This window comes from Myotis brandtii, unplaced genomic scaffold, assembly GCF_000412655.1.
Source record: "Myotis brandtii unplaced genomic scaffold, ASM41265v1 scaffold630, whole genome shotgun sequence".
Lineage (NCBI taxonomy): Eukaryota > Metazoa > Chordata > Mammalia > Chiroptera > Vespertilionidae > Myotis > Myotis brandtii.
The window spans coordinates 2,219,149-2,235,681 of NW_005370412.1; the positions used below are offsets into that span (position 1 = coordinate 2,219,149).

At 37.1% G+C, this 16,533-nt stretch overlaps 2 protein-coding genes across 3 annotated transcripts in view; one reads left to right on the forward strand and one right to left on the reverse strand.

Moving 5' to 3' along the window:
- Nucleotides 1–15,865, reverse strand: part of TDRD5 (tudor domain containing 5) — a 48,288-nt gene extending 32,423 nt beyond the window's left edge. For both annotated transcript variants that reach the window (XM_014528325.1, XM_014528326.1), the window contains exons 1-6: nt 15,587–15,865; nt 14,594–15,001; nt 12,501–12,691; nt 7,902–7,985; nt 5,629–5,685; nt 3,028–3,181 (exon numbers count right to left, since the gene is read on the reverse strand). In XM_014528325.1, the coding sequence (XP_014383811.1) occupies nt 3,028–3,181; nt 5,629–5,685; nt 7,902–7,985; nt 12,501–12,691; nt 14,594–15,001; nt 15,587–15,818 (1,126 nt within the window). In that variant the 5' untranslated portion in view covers nt 15,819–15,865. The remainder of the gene's footprint in view (nt 1–3,027; nt 3,182–5,628; nt 5,686–7,901; nt 7,986–12,500; nt 12,692–14,593; nt 15,002–15,586) is intronic.
- Nucleotides 15,866–16,361: 496 nt separating this feature from the next.
- NPHS2 (nephrosis 2, idiopathic, steroid-resistant (podocin)) overlaps nt 16,362–16,533 on the forward strand; it is a 21,850-nt gene continuing 21,678 nt past the window's right edge. Inside the window, exon 1 of the mRNA XM_014528324.1 lies at nt 16,362–16,419. Within this exon, the coding sequence (XP_014383810.1) occupies nt 16,362–16,419 (58 nt within the window). The remainder of the gene's footprint in view (nt 16,420–16,533) is intronic.

Sequence of the window (16,533 nt, forward strand, 5' to 3'; positions counted from 1 at the left end):
TGCTCTGTGTGTGACAGGGTAGAGCCATAACCTCCCCATCGGCCCTGCCCTGAGTGTGACAGTGGCGGTGCCCCTACCCCCTGATCCGCCCTGCTGTGTGTGTGACAGGGGGCGGTGCCCTAACTCCCCTATCGGCCCTACTCTGTGCGTGACAGGGGGGAGCTCCTCAACCCCCTGATGGGCCCTGCTCTGTGCATGACAGTGGGGAGCTCCCCAACCCCCTGATTGGCCCTGCTCTGTGCGTGACAGGGTACGGAGCCCCAACCCCCCTGATGGGCCCTGCTCTGTGTGTGACAGGGGGCAGTGCCCCAACCCCCTGATTGGCCCTGCTCTGTGCATCACAGGGGGTGGCCCCTCAACCTCCCCATCGACCCTGCCTTGAGTGTGATAGGGGGCGGTGCCCCAACCCCCCAATCAGCCCTACCCTGAGCGTGACTGAGGGTGGCATCGCAACCTCCCAATCCGCCCTGCTCTGTGCATGACAGGGGGCGGCACCCCAACTCCCCAATCAGCCCTGCTCTGAGCCTGACCAGGGGCTGCACCTAGGGATTGGGCCTGCCCTCTGCCACCCAGGAGCAGGCCTAAGCCAGCAGGTCATTATCTCCCGAGGGGTCCCAGACTGTGAGAGGGCACAGGCCTGGCTGAGGGACCCTCCCTTTCCCCCCTGAGTGCACAAATTTTTGTGCACCGGGCCTCTAGTCTCTATATAAAAGGCTAATATGCTAAGTGTCCTTCCCACTGTCCGACCAGTTGCTATGATGTGCACTGACCACCAGGGGGCAGATGCTCAATGCAGGAGCTGCCGTGATGCACACTTGCCATTTACAGAGAAATGGCAGCAAGGACCTGGCCAACAAAGAAACACTTGGCTTTCCCCAAGGGGGACACAGGCCCCACCACCATCCCAGAGTGACAGCCCACCAAATTGCAGCCAACACTGTGGAGATCCCATGGCCAGCCCAGAAACAGTCACTGTGGGCGCCAGGTAATGACATCACTTAGCAACACCTGGCTTCCTCCCCCTAGCGACTAGCCTCCTTGGAATTTTTTCAGCCAGGAACACAACTTGCTTTATACCCAGGTGGAAACATTTACACTTTAACCAAATGTCTGTGAAGCATTTTCCCATGCCTCGTCTCATTTGATCCTCACAGAAGTCCTAGAGTAGGTAGACAGGAGACTTGGTAGAATCCTATTTTCTTTTCATTAGCCAGAAAACGGAGATTTAGAAAGCTTAGAAACTTGACCCAACTGAAAAGAAGTAAGAAATGGTGGAACTTGAAAATGACTTCAGGTTTTCTCACTACATGGAATATAGTCAAACACTGCCGCAGTTAAATATTTTACCCATTGTTCTCCCTGCATGATCTACAATAATAATCTGCTTTGTGTTGATATTTACTGCTGTGTTGCTAACAATTACCTGAAAGAGAATTGGGGTGCTTCACTGGGCTGGAAAAAGTTTAGCTAAGTCAGAAAGCAGGTCTAATTAAGTAAGTTTATTCTATATCTATAAAAGGCTAAGTTGACGCACATGCACAATACATATAAAGCTCTCACTGGTGCCAATCACACGTGTGTGTTTCCATCTGTCATTGTTGATTGTGAATTTGGTTGACACTACTATTATAGAGAAAGGGCAGATAGCGATATTAATACATTGCGGACGGATCACATGAATTCTCGTGTTTTCTGTTCTGAGGTTTGTGACCAATCATGAGAATTCTTTAAAAAGGTATTAGCTCGTAAGAACATGTAATAAATAACTTCCAAATGCAATGGGTATTTAATTTTAAAACATGCCTTTAACATTTATGTAAAACGTTTTTTGTACTCATTCAAAAGAAACTTATCCGGCCACTGGGTAAAGCTAGCAATAAAACTACTGGTGTGCAATGTGTTAAAATATTTCTTCTAATTAATTTCCTTTCAATGTGGAGGAATTCATACATCAGGCCACTAGTAAAAATATAAGTACGATATTGTACTATTGGTTGGAAAGACATTACCAATGAGGGAACTGAGGAAAGAGTACATGGGATCTGCCTGTATTAGTTCTTAATAAGTGTATCTGAATCTACAGTAATGTCAATAAAAATTCCAAAAGAAAAATATTAAGCCACATTAAAAACAAAAATAAAACAAACAAAAACCAAGTGCCTTAATTGCAATGTGGTGTCCTGAAGTGGATAGAGAAATAGAAAAAGAACAATTTTTGAAAACTGGTAAAATCAGAATAAACTCTGAAGTTCAGTTAATGTAATGTACCAATGCTAATTTATTAGTTTTAATAAATGTATCATGGTAATGTAAGATGTTACTATTAGGAGACACTGGATGAAGGGCATATGGGAACCCTATACTATCTTTGCAACTTTTCTGTAAACCTAAAATTATCACAAAATAAAATGTTCATTTTTAGAAAAGCACAAGTGCTGGATGCCAAGGCACATCCATTTATTCTGAATTTCCATGTACTTCTTTTTTAAAAAAAATAAGTTAATTGATTTTAGAGGTAGAAGCAGAGAGAGAGAGAGATAGAAACATCAATGAGAGAGAAACACCAACATCTATCGGCTACTGGGGATTGAGCCTTCAACCCCAAATCGAACCAGTGCCCCTTTGGAGCAGGGGCTGATGCTCAACTACTGAGCCACACCAGGTGGGCTGAATCGCCATGTATTTCTAAATAGCTTTTGATATACAGCCAGAGTTAAGAACTACCTAGTGCTTCCCCATCAGATCACTGTTTCAAAAACCATTTTCTTCAGAATTATCCAAAAATCTGGACAATGAAGAAAGTAAATTTTTTAAAAATAAGATAATCTTGAATAGTAATACAGGCTAGCCTATTATAACAAATATCACCAGAAATAAGGTCATTATATATAAAACATTTTCAAGGCTAATGTGTGATCTGCTTGGTTATAACAAAGAATCTTACACATACAAATAATGCTTTCTTTTTCCTTGTCCTTACAGGGACAACTAAAAATCAGGTTTGCTTCATATTGTAATTAAACTCACCATGTGGTAGAGGCTTCATATCAGCATCAAACACCAGTAAGTCTTGCTCTCCTTCCCTGAACTCCACATGGAGAATGTCACTAAGAGCTCCAACGAGTTCTATCACATTTAAGAAGCCCAATTTTTTTGGTGAAAGTTGTTCTTTAAAAATTAACTGTCATACATACATACACACACACATACAAAAAAAAGGAACAACATGAAACAGCAATGTTAGATAACAGGAATATAATATCTACAGATACCTTGGACAGTGCTTTAATTTGGATTTAGCCAAGCTAAATCTGTAAGGATCAGTGAACTCAGGTACCACAGTAAAGGCTTGCTTCCATACAAGTCTAATACAAACCAAGAGACCTATATAATCCCTCACTATAAAACTTATAGGCCAATTATGAATATCCCAAGAAACAAAGAATTGGTTGAGGACACAGGAAGGGTGGTGGTGAATTAAAGTTAGTATCTTTACTTCTTTGTGCCTTACATATGTATTATGGTTTCTTTCCCTTTTATGTTCATTAGTTACTTTAATGGTTTCTCTACCTTCTCTGTAGGTACCTAGTACTATGAAAATACAATTCAGTAAGCAAAAGGCTAGTTTACAAAGAATTTTTTAATATGAATTCTTTAAATAAATGATATTCAAAAGTCTCAGAAAGGTACAGAGCAAAAAACAGTCTCCATCCCACTCCCATGCACCAGTCACCCAAGAGATCACCTCCTGGGATGTAACCCTTTTCACCAGTTTCTTGTGCAATTTATATTACCCAATTTTATTATATATATTGTCTGTGAATTTTTGGTTTTGCTATCTGGTTTCTCTCTTCATCTTTATGTGGAGGTGCAGGAAGATCCCAAAACTGCACTGATGATATATTATCTTCTCTTCAATTAGCAATTTAATAAGGGATGTTGAAAGAATGGCAGAGTGTTGACCAGGTATCTCAAGAGAAAAAAAATCATACAGATAGCTTTTATATCGTGTTGGATAAAATAAAGAGAAGGGTTGGCAGGTGTTTCTACAATTTAGAATAAAAGTTAAATTAAATCTATACTCACTATATATTTATAATCATAAAATTGAATTTCTGCCTAAGTCTATTTATTAAGAAAGGCAAAGAGCTTCCCTGAAACATTAAACGACTTATTTTAATTTCTCCTTAACCTTTGTAATCTTAACACCCTGAACTTTTATTACACGAAGTACATTTGCTAAAATGTTTGTGGTAGAAAACTACTCACTCTGAGCTGTGAGTCTGGCACAGGAGGTTGATTTTACCCATAAATTTTATATTACTCTCTGACTTTATTCTGTAATTTCACTGATAAGTGACTTTACTTGTTAATCCAAAACACATCAGAGCCTGTATTTTAGCTTCTTCCATTGGTCTACTTGAAAAACACTTTGTGGTTCTAGAAGATACATTTCTTTAAAACAAGATGAATTTAAATTTCCTCCATCTCTATCCTGAGGGATGATATGTATTTTTTCTAAGTTTTCGTCTTTTAACATTTACTGAATAATTACTATATGGCAGGCACTGATCTAAGTACTTTATTTTTAAGTCATTTAAACTCACCAAACTATAGCATTAGGTAATATTATCCTGACTTTACATATCATCCACAAAATAGCACAAAGCGATGTATCTTACCCATTATGCTATAGTATCTTGCAATATCTGTCTTCATATCTATAAATATATGTCAGTTTTTATGGCATGGTAGTTAAAAGGTAGGATTCTGAAACCAGACTGCCTGGGGTTCAAATTTTGACTCCTCCATACTCGCTATCTGGCCCTTAGGCAAGTTACTCTTTGTGCTTCAGTTTGTTGTAAAAATCTAATGAGAGACATTCAGAACAGAGTGCTGCACACAGCTAACATATGTATAGGTCTTAACCATTTTTTAAAACTGGCTATATGGCAGTATCTGAACTATCATTCTTCAACTTGATTTTTTTTTCACCAAACATGATGGTTACAAAAATGTTCCCGATTTCAGAACAAATCTACTTCATTTATTTTATCTACTACATATTATTGCATTGTATAAATGTCAATCCAAATTTATTTATCCATTCTCCTATTGATGGTCATGTAATCTGTTTCCAATTTTTTTTTACTATACTGCAATGTGTACATGCCTTATGAATGTCTTCATGTGCACGTGTGTAAGAGTTTTCTCTAAAGTGCATGTGTAGAGTGTAGCTATTGGATCAGTGGGGTGTGTATCTTAAGCTTTATCTGGTACTGCCAAAACGCTCTCCAAAGGGGATTTGTCACACAAGCAGCATAGAGGTATTTTTTATCTCTACAACCTCTCTGCTACTTGGTATTATCAGATATGAAAAATAACGTTTTTTCTAATAATATTGTAACAATAAATGGTAAAAATATCCTTCCTATGCATCATGAATTATTTATTAAAAATCATATTCTTAACTCTTTTAGTAAAGAAAAAGACATCAGAAATCAAAACAAGATGTTTAAGCTCTAGAGCATAGACTTGGAGGGTCCAAGTAGCAGCAACAAAATTTCTATCAATCAGGAAAACATAAGCTATAAAAAAACCATGGTTGATGAAAAAGGAAACACTCACCTCAAACTCTCTAAGCAGTTTAGAAATAAGTAAACCCTCTGGAAACCTGGACACAACCTAATAAATAGAAAATGAAATATAATATAAATAGTTACCATTGGAGTGTTGGGTGATAAAATATAAGACAGTATAAATGTAAATATTAACAAAGATAAAAGCAGCATGTTATTGAGTGAATGAAATAGTCACAATATTTTTCAGTTTCCAGTTTTAAAAAACATTATAACAACAAAAAGCAGTGACTTCCAACATTTCCAGAGTTGAGAAATCATTCTTGCACAACATTGCAATTCCACAGCTCTCCACAAATTCCTATCAGTTCTTTAGCTTAGATAGCATACCATTAGTTCACATTTTTTAAAAATCTAAAAAAAAAAAAATTCTATAGCATAAGTTCAAGCATTTTAAATGGTAGAAAAGAAATAAAATGGTCACTATAAAAAACTTTGAAAAATACAGTACAGAGAAAATATCCAGTTAGCCATTATTGTCTATGTATACATAAAATACCTATATTTAACATAAAATAGGTCATTATTTCTATAATCAGTTTTTAAATATCAAACCAAACACATCTTACCATGTCAGTAAATATGCATCAACATGTTACTGGCTTCAGTTTTCAAAATAGTCAATATACTTAAATTGGTTTGCTCAATCCCCTAGAGCTATTTCCTATTTTTCATAACCACAAACACTGAAGTAATTATCCTCATAGTTGCACCTTATGCACTTGTCCAGTTATTTTTTTAGGATAAATTCCTAGAAATGGATTCAGTCTATCCCAATAAAGTATAAAAAGTTTTCCACTGGCCATGGCCAGGTAGCTCAGTTGGTTAGTGTTGTCCTGATACTCCAAGATTTCGGGTTTGATCCCCGGTCAGGGCATATACAAGAATCAATCAATGAATGCATTAATAAGTGGAAGAGCAAATCAATGTTTCTCTCTATATATATATATCTTTCATCCCTCTCTTTAAAAAAATCAAAATTTTTTAAAGCTTTGCATTTTCCTAGATTTTTCAAGATACTATATATTTTATTTAAATTTTTAATTCAAGTTTCAGAAAAATGCAAAGTAGAAATGATTATAAAATCCTATGATTCAGAGATAGTTGTTGATGCATTTCAGAAACCAACTTATGCAAAAACATATTCATATTGTTTATGATTTACATTAAAGGATAACACTAAACATGTCACTCTATAAAATCTGTTTTTAGAGTCCAACAATATGTCAGGGAGATAATTCCATGTAAATTAACTGAGATACACATAAAAACTTTCTTATGAGCCACATGATATTCCCTAGTTTGGGTGGATAATTTAGCCAATCCTTTATCAATGAATGCTTACTATTTCTCTAATATTTTGTTACCATAAAAAAGTCATATTGAACAAATGTCCAAACAAGAAGACAGGGCCTCAATGCCCGAAAGTTTCTGCATTTCTCCTAGTAAAACCACACAGCTCAAATGAAAGTAAGGCAGAAAGAGTCACAATGGCACTCTGATTATTCAAATTACAATTAACAGCTACCACCAAAATTTTAAGTGTACAAAGAACTTTTACGAGTTAATAAGGAGAAATAGTAAATTAGGCCAAAGACATAGGAAATATAAATGACTACTAAGCATATGAAAACATGCTCAATGTAAAAATCAAGAGATATAAGTTAAAACAACATAATTAGACAGTAACATTTCACTGTCAGTAGGAGTGAAAATCTGTTCAAACCTTTTAGAGGGAAAAGTAATAATATTTATCAAACTTAATCAATACCTCTGTCAATTCCACTTCTAGATAAATGTTCAGACATTAACTACAGCATTTTTTAATAGCCAAGGCTAGAAATAACCCAAATGTTAATCAATAACAAATCTCATTAAGTGAAATATTGTATACCAACACGATGGGATATCATACACAATTTAGAATAATATTTGACATAAATATACAGAAAACTGGTATTGGAAAGAACTTGACAATGTTCATTAGGATAAGGGGAAGAAAACTGGGAAGAGAGCACATTTATGAAGGAACTTAACATTTTCTAAAGAATTTTTTAAAAAATTTTAAGACTCTGTAATTTATTTAGTTTTTTTCTGATCTTAAATGAATAGCCACTCCATTTGCAATATATTTGAAAAGATCAGGCATTAATATAAATATAAAACTAATAAATACTTTAAGCAAATTAACTTGGCCACAAATGATACCTAATTGTATAATCAAGTATTCTTATCCATTTTCCAGAAACAGAAAATACTTACAAATTTTATTTTATGCTTTAGTTCTGGATTAATAGTCCCACCAGGTCCAATCTGTGCAATAACTGATTTGAAGGTGTTCTCCAACTATGAAAAAGAAATAAAAGTTCAAGTTATAGTAAAAAAAAAAGTCAAAGATAAATCTGAATAATATGCAAAGGAAATATCTATCAAAGGAAATGTATTTCAATCAAATGGATAAAAAACTGTTCTCAAGAGTCACTGTAACATTTCATACATACAAAATACATTTATAGTAGGTAAAATATTTATTAAAATTAAATATTCTTAAACTTTCCAGAGAATTAACATTCTCTATAACAATTAGATTCTAGAGTCTTCAATTACTCAACCCCATACTCTTACCCAGAAAAAAAATTTGTTGCCAATTTTCTTCTCTTTATAAAAGTATTCAATGTTTATTAAACACACACTTAGTGTTTGCCTAATGCAGGGAAGAGATGGGATGGTGAAAGGTCCCTGGGAGGCAGGATTCAGTGTGAGCCAGGGCACTGGTGGTATGACTGGCCATAAAGGGCAGAAGGAAAAGCTCTTCTGTTGAAATAGAAATGAAGGAGGAAAGAACCAATAGGGATGCAGAAAGATCTGGGAATGTGGGGTCAGAAAATAGAGTTACTATCTAGTGTATTCTGAGTTTAGAAGCAAGGCTCCCTAAGGAAAGAGGGAAAGGGGAGGAAGTTCACAAAGTTGAGCAAGTGGAAAAATAATGTTAAGGAAATAACGGATGATTATCTGAACTCAACAGATAGAGAGTAAAGACAGGAGCGGCCCAAGTTAAGACAGCAGGGATCTGAGGATTTTAGCAGAGAGAAGCCAATGGCAAAGGGAGACCACAATAAAGTTAAAAAATGAAGAGACTATTGCAGAGAAGTGGTAGAGAGGGCAATGAAGGTAGAAGGAACTTCATGAACAAAGAAAAAAGAATAGTTTTCCTGAAGGCATTAGAAAAGTAGTAGAAGAGGAAACTGAAAAAGGTAGACTCAAGTCATATTACAGAATATGCCAAATGAAGTTTTTCTTAGTTACATAAACAAGAACTGATACAGAGATTTTTTGCAAGAGAGAGACATTATCAGAATTTTAATCTGGCAGAAAATTAGATTTGGAGGGATGAGCAATCAGGAGACTAGGGTGCTAAGAGAGTAAGAACAGAAACAGGAGATAATACAAAGGTGCAACCCACAGAAATTAGGAAAGAATACTACAATGGAGAAGGAATTGCTGATCCTACAGGGATGAATAAGAGACCAAGGAAAAAGACTCCGAGACCTCAAGTTTTGTGCAGAAAGCTAAAGGACCTTGGACATAAAGGTAGGTTTTTGCTGTTTTTTACTCAATTTCAAGAATTTGGGAAACGGGGGAGTAAATGGAAGGATATTGAATACAAATGTGATTCGTTTCTATGAAGAACGGCTTGTAACAGGGTCAGCAAACTATGACCCATGGGTCAAAACTAGCCCACCATTTGTCTTTGCATAGTCCATGAACTAAGAATGGTTTTGACATTTTTAAATGGTTGGGGGGGGGGCGAGTAAAAAAGAATATTTTGTGACACATGAAAATGATACAAAATTCAAACTTCAGTATCCATCAATAAAGTTTTATTGGAACACAGACTCACTCACTATTGTCGAAAGTTATTTCAGCACTACAAGGGCAGAGTTGGATAATTACAACAGAGACAATTTGGCCCTCAAAGCCTCAACTATGTACTATGTGGCCTTTTAGAGAAAATATTTTCCAAGCCTGGTTTCAAGATGTCAAAATGATGGGCTCTTACTAGGAAAAGAATGCTTCTCAAGAAGATGAATATGGGTTTTTGCCTCAAATTAAGAGACTTAAAATGAATGAAGTGAGGGAGATTTTTTAAAGTCCAGGTAATCTTGAGGATATCTATAATTAGAGGGTAGAAGTTATAATGTGGGGGAAAGTAAGAACAGGAGGTGATCAGTGATTGACATAAGGAAAGTAATCAAGAGGGTCCCTGATTTCACAATGCCCATATACAAAATACAAAGAATGGGCAATAAATCAAATGAACAAAAGATTACAACACAGGGGCATAAATAAAGATGTAAATTGACTCTCCCCCCGCCCCCCCTCCAAAGCCATATTCAGATAGGAACCTACAGGATCAGAGAAAAGGCAGAAAAGAGCTTTGAATCAAAGATATATATTCCTCAGAAAAATATATAAAAATGAATATGCAATTGATAAAAATTAACACTAAATAGATAATAAAAGCATAAAGTTTAACCTCTAATAATCAGACAGTAATAGTTATTTACCAATCAAATTGGAAAATTATTTTTACAAAAGAAATATGCACTTTCACTCTTTAATATTTTTTTCTGAAATTTTCAATCAGTAAATAAATTTAGAAAATAAAAATGAGAACTTTACATACTGAAAAAGACATAGGAAAATTATTTATAAACATTATTATGGTGTATTTGGAAACCTATGAGAAAATGATTAAACAAGTTCAAAGTTCAGTAAGGTGGCCAGTTTCAAAATAATATTTCAAAAAACGAATTTCTTTCCTCATAAGCCTTAAGTAGTTAGAACCCCATTCTCAATAGCAACAAAAGTGTCACACTACACAATACCTAAGAATATACTTACAAGAAATGCACCAAACTCTAATAAAGAAAACTATACATCTGCAATGAAGAGCATAAGATAATACTGAATGAATAGAAAGCTGCATATGTTATTGAATAAATCTATTAAATGTAATGTGTGGAGTCTTCAAATTTTTAAAAATTTAATTCAAAGAGAAATCTCATTGAAATCTTAGAATTTACAAAAATAATTATAAACTTCCAGGAAAAAATACATTAGAATAGATAAAAAGTCTGAAAAGGGACTAACTAGGGGAGACTTGCCCTAACAAAATTAAGGTGAATTTAAAAGCACCAAAATAGAATTGGCACAGAAACACACACCCCCAAAATTATAATCCAGCTAGATTAAAACATGATCCATACCAGGTACCTTATACAACAAAAAACTTGAAATCAATAATAGACCTAAGAACTAAAATCATAAAACTTCTAAAAGAAAACACAGGAGAACATTTTGTAACTTTGTATTAAGCAAAGATCTATTATGTAGGCAAGAATCAAAAGAAAAATGTAAATTCAATTTCATCAAAAATACAGACCTTTCCCCAAAAATCAGATTAAAGAAATGAAGAGACAAGCATAGACCAAAGAAAATATTTCTCTGATAAAGGACTATGTCTAGATTATATAAATAATTCTTCCAACTCAATACAAAGACTACTTAATTTTTAAGATTGAGCAAAAATATGAATAGACACTTCAAAGAAGATATACAAATGGAAAATACTCGTATAAAAATATGCCCAACATTATTCATCATTAGAGAAATTTCCATTAAAACGAATGAGATCCCATCATACACCCACTGAAATGGCTAATAGTTTAAAAACTGACAATATCAAATGTTAACAAAGCTGCAATGTAGCTCATGAGAAAGTAAAATTGTACAGACAATTTAGAAAACAGTTTGGCAATTTCTTATAAAGTTCTTAAACACACACTTAGTGTTATGACCCAACAATCCTACACCCAGGTATTTACTCAAGAGAAATGAAGTCTATATTCATACAAAGTGTATGTAAATGTTCATAACAGATTTATTCATAATACCCCAAAACAGGAAATAACATCTAATTGAAGTATATCAATACAGTGGAATGATATTCAGCAAGAGAAAGGAACAAACGACTGATATATGCTGGATGAATTTCAAAAGTATCATGCTAAGTTAAAGAAGATAAACACTAACGGCTAGATGTTATTTAATTCCATTTATATGAAACTCCTGGGAAGTCAAAATTACAGTTATAGAAAGCAGTAATTGTCTGTAGCTGCAGGCGGAGAAAGAGATTAACTACAAAGTGGCATGAAGGAACTTTGGGGGGATGATGGAAATGTTCTGTTTCTTGATTTTTATGGTTCTTAACATGACTAGATACATTGTCAAAACTCAAACTGTCCATTTAAAATGTGTAAATTTTATTATTTATGTTACTAAAGCTAGTATTTTAAGTTATAGAAATAAGGCACTTTTATGTTTCAAATTTAATTTCCATATGCTTATTCTGAGCTCAACTTGTTATCTTGCTAACTTAACCAGGCCTTTGTTGATTATATTTTAATAGTTTTTATTCAAAGTCCTTCAGCATTATAGTCACACAAAAATACCAGGATTGTAGTGCTCAGGGGCCAGCCATTCAGGTGAAGATATTCCTGAGGTAAGTTGTAAATATGCTTCTATAACTTTGGTGAGAAGCTGAAACTAGAGATACAGATCTGGGAATCATCTGCAGAAAACAGTAGAAACCCTGGACTTGACAAAATTGTACTCTTTTCTCACTGTCACTTCTCATTTCTTATAATCCAGAGAACCATAGAAAATGCTTAAGTTACATCTGAAATTAGTGAATGACTTGAATTTTAAAAGACCAGCTTTTCCATCAGACATAAGTAATAACCACTGAATTTAAACACATTTTCAGTGTATTTATATCTCCAAACTCCAGTATCTCACCTGGTTTAATTTTTCAGTGTGATTCAGCCTTGAAGTCTCCACTACATTTGACTTAGTCTTTTCCATGTTCCATATTTGCTTCAATGGCTCCATGTTTGAAGTGGGTCGTGAAAAGCGTGTCTTTGCTATTGGGAAACTTGGAGAGTATGATCCTTCTTGTTTCATTCTAAAAGGCTGGGTAAAAATTTTACCTTTTGTGAATAAAAGGAGAGAAAAATTGTCACTAGAAATTTCTAGTTTATCTTCTGGTGGTTATATACGAGGCTACCGTGAGCTAAATTGCCCTCAATTTAGAACTAAAAATTAATGCAAGTAAGCTTACATTTTAAACATTAAGTCAATAAAATGTACATGTAATGGAAGTGATTAGTCATCAATAGAAGAAAACCAAGAGATCCTAAGTGTGTTACTGAAAAAGGGGACATCTAAAACTCCACTTAAGGCAGTGGCTCTCAACCTGTGGGTTGCCAACCTGTGGGTCATGACCCCTTTGGGGGTCGAACGACCCTTTCACAGGGGTCGCCTAAGACCATTGGAAAACACATATATAATTACATATTGTTTTTGTGATTAATCACTATGCTTTAATTATGTTCAATTTGTAACAATGAAAATACATCCTGCATATCAGATATTTACATTACGATTCATAACAGTAGCAAAATTACAGTTATGAAGTAGCAACAAAAATAATGTTATGGTTGGGGGTCACCACAACATGAGGAACTGTATTAAAGGGTCGCAGCATTAAGAAGGTTGAGAACCACTGCACTATAACCTCTGAGCCTCAGTTTCTTCGTCTGTAAAGTGGGAGGGGGTAGAGTAACAGTGTCTATCTGTGCCCAGTGCCTGAAACACCTGACTGATAGGAGGAGCTCAACAAATAGTCACCTGGAAGGTGACCGATAAATGTTTTCAGCGAGCCGTAGTTTGAGGACCCCTGGTCTAGAGAAACACTATACAAATGATTATACTGGTTTCTGAGCCTTTGAGAATGACAGTGATTGGGAAGGAAAAACAATGAAGGAGCAGTAATAAGAACTGGGTGTCTAACCTGGCTCTACCACTTTTCCAACCATGTGACTTTGGAAAAGTCATTTGGCTTTCCTGAGCTTTGGTATCCTTATCTATAAGACAGGGATACTCACACTACTTGTCTATGGTATGGCAATGACAACCCAAGGTCAAATGCTATACAAATAAGGTGGTTATCATTACACTACATAAATTAATGCAGTGCCTGCTATGACATCAAAGATCAATGACGGCAAAGATCAGATGGCAAATACTACTAACTAGTATGATTTTTAAAACTTCATTTTCCATGTTTCATCTTCTTTACGTGAACACATAGAACTAATGTTCATTTACAGTGAGAGCGCTAATTTTGTGTTTTTATAATAGACTAGAGGCCCAATGCATGAAATTTGTGCAAGAGTAGGCCTTCCTTCCCCTGGCTGCTAGCACCAGCTTCTTTGGCACCCGGGACCCGAGCTTCCCTCTGGCCACCTGCAGGCACCCAGGACCCGGGCTTTCCTCTGGCCCTGGCTTCATCCGGAAGGATGTCCGGTCTAATTAGCATATTACCCTTTTATTATTATAGATCAGGGGTGGGCAAACTTTTTGACTCGAGGGCCACAATGGGTTCTTAAACTGGACCGGAGGGCCAGAACAAAAGCATGGATGGAGTGTTTGTGTGAACTAATATAAATTCAAAGTAAACATCATTACATAAAAGGGTACGATCTTTTTTTTTTTTTTAGTTTTATTCATTTCAAACGGGCCGTAGTTTGCCCACAGCTGTTATAGATACTACTTCTCATGACCTTACTAAATGCCAGGCACTTTACAGACCTCATCTCATTTCATCCTCAGCACAATTCCAAGGTGCAAGTATTATTACTTCTAGAGATGAGGAAACTAATGCTTAGATGTTTTAAGTAACATGCTTGACATCACCCAGCTAGTGAATGACAGAGCCAACATTTAACTTCAACAAATTGGCGGAGCTTAGCCATTACATGCCTCTCTCTGTGTCACAAGTGCTCCAAAATTTGTTCACCCACAATAGTTACCAATGCTAACATGCTTACCTGCTGGCCACCCTCTCTGCTTTTCTTCTGATATGCTCTTCTTTAACGTCAACAAAGAACCTGCTCTGGTCTGCTCTACAGAAATAACATCTGAAGCCGCATTCAGCACTTCAAACATGGACAGGAACCCATATTGCATGTACTGGAATGATCGTCCAAATCGCTTGGCAAATGCCTTTTCAAAATCAGACAGGAGAACAGGAGATAACGCCAGGAGGTCCTTCAACTCACTCTTCACAACAGCTGGAAGGATAGGGGGCACCCTTCCTCGGTAAGGCACTCGCCGGTGAAAGCTTGACCCAGAGCAAACACTGGCCCTTCCCTTCTGCATGGAGTTTCGGACCTTATGACTGCTCCTCTGTTTTGCAACTAAACTTGCGATTCCTCTGGTGGATTCATCTGGAATGGCTGAAGAGATGAACAAAGAAATCATATGTAGGTGAAAACTTACTCCCTTCGTCATCCTTTATATCTGTGGTTGTATAGTCATTTTTTTTAACTCTCCATGTAGATGTGTCTCTGGATAGCATGATAAATATGAACCCCTGGTTCTTTCAAGTTTTTGCATTTTGGACAACAGCTTATTAGTTCCTCTACCAGAGGATGAGGAGAGAAAGGTAAAATCCAGTATGTCATTATTACTGCTGACTCCTTGAAAGGTTTGAAAATCTTGAGATGAACAACAAACTTCCCCTCGATTTTGTGTGTGTGTGTGTGCCATGTGGAATTAAAAAATATGATTTTATAATAAAAGTCCCATTGCTATGCTTCTCCCAACGAAAGGTGCCATCATCTGAAATCATATGCAGAAATGCAGGTTTTGTCAATGTACATTTTGGGGGGGGTCTTAATTTTGCGAAAACTCTAACTTAGCCCACAACCTCAAAGGTAGATAGATGCCTATGATCACCTCCTCCCTGCCCCCCCAAAATGAAAACACCCGCAGGATAACGGCTAAAACTTTACGAAGTGGTTACTGATCACAAAGTTTACCTTTCAGTATGACAGTCCCATCCCCGCAGGGGCAGACACTGACAACATCAGGCATGTCCAACACCAGCTCCATCGTGGACCGGTACCCAAGGACTCGGAGGGGCAAGTGGTTGCCAACCATCAACAGGTACTCCTTTTCCAGCTGCTGTGGGGTCAAACCGTCTTTGGTGGAAATGAGAAGTGACCTTATCTCTTTCCTCAGGCATTCCAGGATGCGCTCCTGCTCAGACATGGCACCCTTCGGGATTTAAGCCAGAAACACGGCCCTTAAACTTAAAACGACCTATAAGTGAAATACAAACAAGGGAGTTTTAAAAGTGTCAAAGGCAGCCCTGACCGGTTTGGCTCGGTGGTTAGAGCATCAGCCTGCGGACTCAAGGGTCCCAGGTTCGATTCCAGTCAAGGGCATGTGCCTTGGTTGCGGGCACATACCCAGTAGGGGGTGTGCAGGAGGCAGCTGATCGATGTTTCTCTCTCATCGATGTTTCGAACTCTCTATCCCTCTCCCTTCCTCTCTGTAAAAAATCAATAAAATATATATATTTTTTAAAAATTGTCGAAGGTAGAGGCAACATCATGGGACTCCTCTGAAACTTGTGCTTCGCCAAGCCCGGACCCCCCTCCCCCACCCGAAACTCAAACTCAAAGTCTCAATAAACCTCCAACAGGGTTTTCACCCACGTGTGTCTCCAGGAATCCCTGCCAGTGGCTCCTGTGTGCGAGGTCCGAGTTCTGCAGCCTTAACTCGGGTCTCCCTAGAGTCCATCCACTCGGAATGGACGCTGGGAACCAGGACTGGGAACGAGGCCCACGCCACGCCGCCTGCCCTCGGGGTAAAGACACTCTCACGCCGGACACTTTCTCCAGCCCAGACCCTCCAGGGGCTCCCGCTGCCTCTCACCGAGTCCCCGGCGCCCGCCCCGTCCCACTCCGCGGGGTGAGCGGGC